Raw genomic sequence first — 8061 nt, 5'->3', positions numbered from 1 at the left:
ACAGTTGTGGGTTCAATTCCAGACCTGAAGAGCAGCTAGGGGCCATAGTCTCAGTGGTTACACCAGGCTCCATTGGACCAGCAAACCTGGTCTGCACCTTCTTTTTTTTTTTTTTTTGTCTCCAAATGATTTTGAGTTTTGTACCACATTGTTCTCCCTCTTTAAGAGGCAGTAAATCTTAATGGAAGTAGATTGCCCAGTCTTCCACAGAATGGCTGGTGGGTTTGAACCACCAACCTTCTGGCCAGCAGTCAAATGCCTTAGGCACTATCCCACCATACATATATAGATAGTTTCATTGGTTTTGCTTCTCTAGAGAATCTAGCCTAAGACAGGTATCATTCAATGCAATCTAATAAATACTTACTAAATGCTTCCTACTATTTACCAAGCATTGTTCTAGTTGTTGGAGGTGATCAAATAAGATAATAGATGAAGAACTGCCTTGTAATATTTTAAAAACTATGTGAAAGTGAGGATTACTTTAAGCACTTACTGATGAAGATTAAAACTATAGTCTGAAGTATGAATTCCATCTCAACATAAAGAAAATGAAAATCCTCACAACTGGACCAATAAGCAACATCATGATAAATGGAGAAAAGATTGAAGTTGTCAAATATTTCGTAGTACTTGGTTCTACAATCAACACCAATGGAAGCAGCAGTCAAGACATCAGATGATGTATTACATTGGGAAAATCTGCTGCAAAAGACCTTTTTAAGTTCTGAAGAGCAAAGATGTCTCTGAAAACTTAGGTGCACCTAACTAAAGCCATGTTGTTGTTGTTGTTGTTGTTAGGAGCTCTGGTAGCATAGTGCCTAAGGCACTTGACTGCTAACCAGAAGGCTGGTGTTTCAAACCCACCAGCCACTCCTCGGAAGGAACATTGGGCAATCTACTTCCGTAGTGATACTGCCTCGGCAACCCAAGGAGGGGTGTATATATTAGTATTTTCAATCACCTCATATGCATATGAGAGCTGGACAATTAATAAGGAAGACCATAGAAGAGTTGATGTTTTTAAGTTGTGGCGTTGGTGAAGAATACTGAAAGTACCACAGACTGTCAAAACAGCTAACAAATCTGTCCTGGAAGAAGTGCAGCCATAATGCTCCTTGGAAGCAAAAATAGACAGACTTCATTTGACCTACTTTGGTCATATTGTCAGAAGAGACTATTCCCTGCAGAAGGATATCATGTTTGGTAAAGTGGAGGGTCAATGAAAAAGAGGAAGGCCCTCAACGTGATGGATTGACACAGTAGCTGCTACAACGGGCTCAGACATAGCAAGGACTGTGGGGCTGGCACAGGACTGGGAAGTGTTTTGTTCTGTTGTGTATAGGGTTGTTATGAGTCAAAGCCGACTCGGTGACACCTAACAACAACAAGAACATGTTGAATATAATTCTGCATAATGGGAACACTACTAAAATACTCCCTTTTTTTTGAAAAAAAAAATTGGAAAATTATGTAATATTGCTCCCCAAGAACTCTTTAATTATTGATTAGGAACAATGGAATAATAAATGTTTCATTATTTCATGATTTAATTTATCCCAAATTGCATAAATCTTAAACTGACATTTTTGGGTTGGTTTTTGGTATATACCAAGTGAATTTTGAGATCACGAACAATTGCCTTTATACCTGAAAGTATTGTTTCTAATTTGGGATATAATAGTCTCATTAATTCACTGAGGAAACATTTATATTGAATTATGTTTCTCATGTTTCTGTGTTTTTCTCCAGTTTTCTGTTAAACCATCAGCCTCCACAAACTTCCTAGTCGAATCACACATATGTGCTGATTGGTTTTCTTGGAATAGCCTTTTACTTTTGTCATATAGACACTGAGGATCACTTTTGAATTTCTATCTTCATTTATCATTTAAATTGTAAACTGGATGTTTCTGAAATGTTTTGAAAGGCAAAATGAATGGGAAGTGGTGAGAGGAAGAGAAACCCAAAGTTTATGAAGAGCCAAGGTTTATTTTATGGATACAAAATCTTTCTAAGCTAATGATAGAGCACTAGAGGATCAGTTAAGAAATTGGTTTGGTAAAATACTGCAAAAATTTACCAGTGAAGGAATTAGCTGCTCTTAGAATACAACGAAACATGTAAAAATTCTACTCTGGGTCAGAGGCTGAATTTATCAACACATCTGGAGTGCTACAAGACTGCACAGGAACTGAAAACAAGGTTTGCTCAGGGATTGGATCTGCAGATAATCTCTGAGGCTTTTACCTTAATCCTTTAAACTCACTCTAGAACCCTAAGTGTGTAGTGCCTTAGGCATTTGACTGCTAACCAGAAGGCTGGCAGTTCAAACCCACCAGACACTCCTTGGAAGGAACATTGGGCAATCTACTTCCATAGTGATACTGCCTCGGAAACCCAAGGGGGAATCACTATGAGTCAACTCAAAGACAGTGAGTTTGGTTTGGTTTTGAGAACCACAAATAGACGCAGATTATTATTTTTTAACATGAACCTCAATGGTCACTCAATTGTATGACACCTATTTTTTGCTGATTTGGAACCCAATGTACCTATTAGTCACACTAGCTTCAGTTGTTTCTCTAATGCCATCTGTTATTTATTTTGTAATACAAATTAAGGAAGTAGAGACCAGTGACATTGGGCGAGGTGAGTATAGGGAACAAAAGGAAGGTTGAGGCGGTAACAAGAAAGGGTAAATGGATGATTTGGGGAAGAAAGACCATGCAAGCTATAAAAATTATTTGCTGTTGACTAACTTATTTGACCAATTATTTGCTTTCCTTCAACTCAAAATAGCGCACTTTATTTTACAATTAAATACTATTTTTCCTAAATGAAATTTTCTCTGCACTAGACTGAATACTGAAAAGCATGTTCTATAGGCAAAGTAACTATATGATACCCTCTTTGCTCCAATGACAATGGTATGGGCATGTTTCCTATGAAAGGGAAACACCTGTGTGTCTGTTGTCTTTACTCAACCTATATGTAACCTGCACCTTTCTGGAACCAATTCACATATCAACAAAATGAGGCTGTTGAACTAGATGAACTCCAATGTACTTTCTACCTGTGAAATTACATAACTCAGCCATCGTATTTGAATGACCACGACATTTAAAATTGAGCATGGTGAGGTTGAAACATTTTAGAATACTCCCAAACCTGTCAAACAAATTTTATTTGAGCATTGTGATATTTTATTTATAAATGTTTTGTTTCAGTTTTCTTTGAAAGAGAAAAGGAAAAATAATATCCAGTGCTTATTATCAAACTTGTGATATAAGGAAGTGATATACAAACAGTCATTCTTGTCTTCTATTTTTTCTTTAAGTTGCTTCATATCCAGTGTTTGTCACTGAGAAACTACACTGATGTCATTGCTCATGTTTCTATTAACTATGCTTCCAAATTTTTTCCCTTCAAGGATTGATTGCTGGTACTGTAATAACTGGTACCATAATTCTAGTCAAAATTTTCCGGGACTATGGAAAATCAGGGTGAGCAGAAATTCTGATGACTTTTTAAGAATTTATTCTTAACTTCTTTCCAATAAAATATGATAATATATCAGTAAGATAACTCCCTTTGCATTTTTGCATTTTTGACATGTTATCTCTTCATTCCTTTTGTCTGGAATTACTACCCAGGATAAACAGACTCTTTGTAGGTGTGTGTGTATCTGTGTGATTTTTTTAAAAAAAAATTCAATGTAGTGAAAGACACTAGCCACATTTCAATGGAAAGTAATTTGAAAGCTGAAGTCTCACTTGTTGCAATCAATTCACCTCTTTTACTACTCAGTATAATTTGTTAGTATCTATGTGTTGTACTGAAACAAAGAAATGAAGGAAATGTCAGCCTCTAATTTATTGTTAAATTGCCTATGATTGGATCTTTTGCTGAGTTTCGATAGTAGATTCCGCTGCTAACCAAAAAGAGCCTAGTGGTTAAGTGGATGAGCTCTGGAACTTGTTTGCTCAGTTGGCATCCTGGGTCTACATGAATCTGAGCAACTTAACTCTCTCTGTCTCAGTTTCCTCACTTGTGAAATGGGAAAAAATTTAGTACCTACCTCATGGGAGCTCTGGTGGTATCGTGGTTAAAGCATTCAACTGCTAAGGAAATGGTTGGCAGTTCAAGCCCATCTAAGAACTATAAGGCAGTCTGCTTCCATAAAGATTTACAGTCTTGGAAACAGGGCAGTTCTAGTCTGTCCCTAAAGGGTCACTCTGAGTTAGAATTGATTTGATAACAATGGATACTGCATGGGTTGTTGTTATTGTTGTTATGTGCCGTCGAATCGGACCCAACTCATAGTGACCCCTCCTTGGGTTTCTGAGGCAGTATCACTATGGAAGTAGATTTACCCATCTTCCTTCCAAGGAGTAGCTGGTGGGTTTGAACCTCCAGCCTTCTGGTTAACAGTCAAGTGCCTTAGGCACTACGCTACCAGAGCTCCTGCATGGGGTTGCAGTGAGGATCAACTAAGTGTCACCAATGAAGAGGTTAGAACATTTCTTGGCACACAGTAAGCAGACAACACACAGAAAAGAAAAAAAAAAAAAAAAAATTCAGTGTTATTTGAAATATCTGATCTGCATTGAATTCACATACATTAAATACATATGTCATGGTTGGCCCTAATATACCTATAGACAAAAAACACACTGCTGTCGAGTTGGATCTGACTCATAGCGACCCCTCCTTGGGTTTCTGAGGCTTGGTATCATTGCAGAAGTAGATTGCCCAATCTTCCTTCTGAGGAGTGTCTGGTGGGTTTGAACTGTCAGCCTTCTGGTTAGCAGTCAAATGCCTCAGGCACTACGCCACCAGAGCTCCCCTATAGACAAAGGATTATTTAAATTGAAACTTCTATTTTGTAGCTTTCTTCTGTTAGAAAAGCTAATTGTGGAGTCTGTATAGACTTATTTCTAAACTGCCTTAATGCCTGCCCATTCTTTTTCATTAACTACTTAAGAACAATTATATTTTAATGCTATTACTAAGATGCCTATTTTAATTCTTTGTGTGATGTGAGCTATATATTTTCATTCTCTGTAACTTCTTTCTCTGTAAATTAATGCTATTATTTAAACTTATTTAAGGTATAGTATGCAACATTCTTTAAATCACTAAATGGTTCAATCCTTTAGTAAAAATATTTGACCATGAGATCCCATTTTGTCTTGTTTTTAAATAGTTTTCACAGATACTTGTTTAAGGTCAATAAAATATGCTAGGTGCTATAAAATGAACTATAATAAAATATAACTTGCTCTTTTCAGAAATTTTAAGAATGTGGTTTAGTGCCCAGCAAAAAAAAAAAAAAAAAAAACCACTACTAAGTTCTAAGTCATATGAAGTAAGTCAAGTTGGTACAGATGCCTCAGCAAAATTACTCTGAAAATTAATTAAACCACAAATCTCATGTACTCCCTTGCATTCACTCCAGCTCTCCTTTTGCAACAGACTCTTATCAGTTCACCTTCCAAAACCAGTGCTTTGGAATTTGGTAGGGGGGAAGAAACAGGATGTGTTGAGTTCCCCAAGAGTTCTCTCTTGGCTTTCATCAATTTCTTTACAAACTGTGATTTAAAAAAAAAAAAAAAATCAATCATGATTTTTTAATAGACTTAAAAGTGCTGGAAAGTAGAAGGAAATATTTGTTTGAATCATGTTGGGATTTTGCAATAAATTTAATTTTTCCCTCTGTGAATGAGAGGAAAATGTATGCAAACCCTAAGAAGGAATTTGCCTTTTTCATGTACACATAAAAAACATTCCACTTGACTTATTTTTGAAGTATAAGCTATCTAGAGTGAAGGGAAACTTTATGTGTGCTTGTTGGTTCTCCTGATTGTGTATTGATTTCATTTAAAATTTTGATCTTTATGAGGGCAAGGGAAAATTGTGATGTGATGGTGATGATGTAGCTTCATTCGGTGATCCTTGTGTTTTCATGTGGAAGGTTTATTTACTTCTTTTAGAAGTACTCCATTTTTATGGCACATTTTAGTTTATGAAAGGAGCTCTGGTGGTGTACTGCCTAAAGCATTTGAATGCTAACCAGGTGGTTGTCGGTTCAAACCGACCAGCCAATCCATGGAAGGAAGACTGGCTAATCTACTTCCAAAAAGATTTACCGCCTTGAAAACCCAAAGTGGGCCAGTATGAGTTGAAATCGACTTGATGGCAGTGAGTTTGGGTTTTTTTTGTTTGTTTGTTTTTAGTTTATGAAAGGGATGGGTATTGTAAGCAAATATTTGATTTCACATTTTGATTGTTATTAAAGGTGAAATTGAGATTGAGATTAAAATAACATAATTCAATTAATATTTCCTCTTCTCTACTATTCAGCTCTTATGACACACATGAGAACAACAAATTAACTTTGACTAGTGGTGCCTCAGAAATAGGACCTTCTGGTAAATTATAAAAGGTATATGGTTTCATACAATCACATTTCTGTAGTTGGCATAATGTCCATCAATACCATTGGCTAAGTGTTTATCTATGACTGTTAATGGATAATAGAAGTTTATGCGTCTATTACTGACACACTTGTTTATCTTCCTTTCTGACTAACACTTGGAATCTCTCATTAGCATGACATGTCACCAGTTCTGGACTCTTCTGGGATATGCTGATCTCATGTTGTGTTTTGCACTCAGTTTATTATAATGATTAGATGCTAACAATGCCATGAGTATTGAGATGAGGAGTTGGGGGAAGAATGCTACCTGAGGGCTTTTCAATTGGCCTATGTGTCGTGTGTGTTTCTCCTTTTGCCTGGTGGCTTTTAGAGTTTTGAGTGTTTATAGGAAATCTGAAAATTTGTTTTAAGTAATGTTTTTATGTCATGTTTATAGTTCTTAAAAGATGTCTGTTTCATGTTGTTATACAAAATTATTTCACAAAAATAATCATGTAAATGTATTTGTGAAACTTTCTAATTGTCTTCTTTCTTGACCAGTCTTTCCTCTAACCCACAGGTAGCATACATTTCTTCAGGGGGTTTTCATTGACTTGAAAACTGAAACTATCTTAATTGATTCTAACTTTGCCACTATTAATCTCAAGAAACTGAAAACTCAATTAGTATTTAATTGGTATTGCTATGATTACTCAGATGTTGTCCATACTCTATAATTTACTAATTTTGCATTTTTTTGCATCTCAAATTAACTTCTTCATTCTTTTAACACATAGTAGCTCAAAATTAAGTTTATCACCAGTAAATCGTTTTGATTTTAACCTTTTTTTTTTTTTTTTAACTTTCAGGACACACATGTATAACATTGACAGTTTTGCTTATGACGCTAGTAACCATGGGCTAGCCGATTTAGCCAAAGAAGAGCTTAAGAAGAAGTGCACACAAGTGCACAGAATATTTCTAGTTTCCTTAGAACTTTTTGGAGGAGTGGACACAATATTTATAGTAGTCCTCTTTGTTTTGCATGTTATCATTGTCTTTAAGACACACAGGGATGTCAATGAAGCAAAGAGAAAAGAGTTCATCGTGAAATCACATTCTGAACTTACCAAAACCTCTTGAAAACAGAACTGGCCAGATTAAGAGTGAGCACTCTCCTAAATGTATAGAGAAGTATAGAGCTTGGTTTATGTGAGCGTGAATCAAAGGAAGTAAGTGACTTTTTTTTTTCATTAGATGGTAAAGTTACTTTTACTTTAAAGGGAAGTAAAAAATTTTAAAAATCCATTGGCTATTTAAGATAAACAAAAAACACTAATTGGATACTGAAAACAAACAAATGAAAAATGGAAACGGTCTCTTCTAAGCAAAATTGCCAAAGTGAACTGAACCACTTTGTAAAATAATCTTTGGTTATAAGGCATTTTCATCTTTTCTTATCTAGTAAAACGAGTCCAAATGGATTGGAAAATACTAAAAGGAAAAACATGATGATAACCAAAGAGTGTTGAGTTTCTTGAGTTAGTTGGTGGCAAGGGAGGAGTATAGAATGAAAGAATAATTCTTCCTTTGTGACACAGATACAGATAAGGAACCAGGATTTAGCCTATTAGTAAGAT

General features: G+C 35.7%; 1 protein-coding gene across 1 annotated transcript in view; it reads left to right on the top strand.

Moving 5' to 3' along the window:
- CD55 (CD55 molecule (Cromer blood group)) overlaps nucleotides 1-7564 on the top strand; it is a 39783-nt gene extending 32219 nt beyond the window's left edge. Inside the window, exons 9-10 of the mRNA XM_007953804.2 lie at nucleotides 3434-3506; nucleotides 7291-7564. Coding sequence (XP_007951995.2) covers nucleotides 3434-3506; nucleotides 7291-7564 — 347 coding nt within the window. The remainder of the gene's footprint in view (nucleotides 1-3433; nucleotides 3507-7290) is intronic.
- Nucleotides 7565-8061: the final 497 nt, after the last annotated feature.

The sequence above is a fragment of the Orycteropus afer genome, unplaced genomic scaffold (genome assembly GCF_000298275.1).
Source record: "Orycteropus afer afer isolate SDZICR_OR568_19922 unplaced genomic scaffold, OryAfe1.0 scaffold00013, whole genome shotgun sequence".
In the NCBI taxonomy this organism is placed as follows: Eukaryota; Metazoa; Chordata; class Mammalia; order Tubulidentata; family Orycteropodidae; genus Orycteropus; species Orycteropus afer.
Note: the sequence above shows the minus strand (reverse complement) of the source record. Positions and strands in the feature narration are given on the sequence as shown.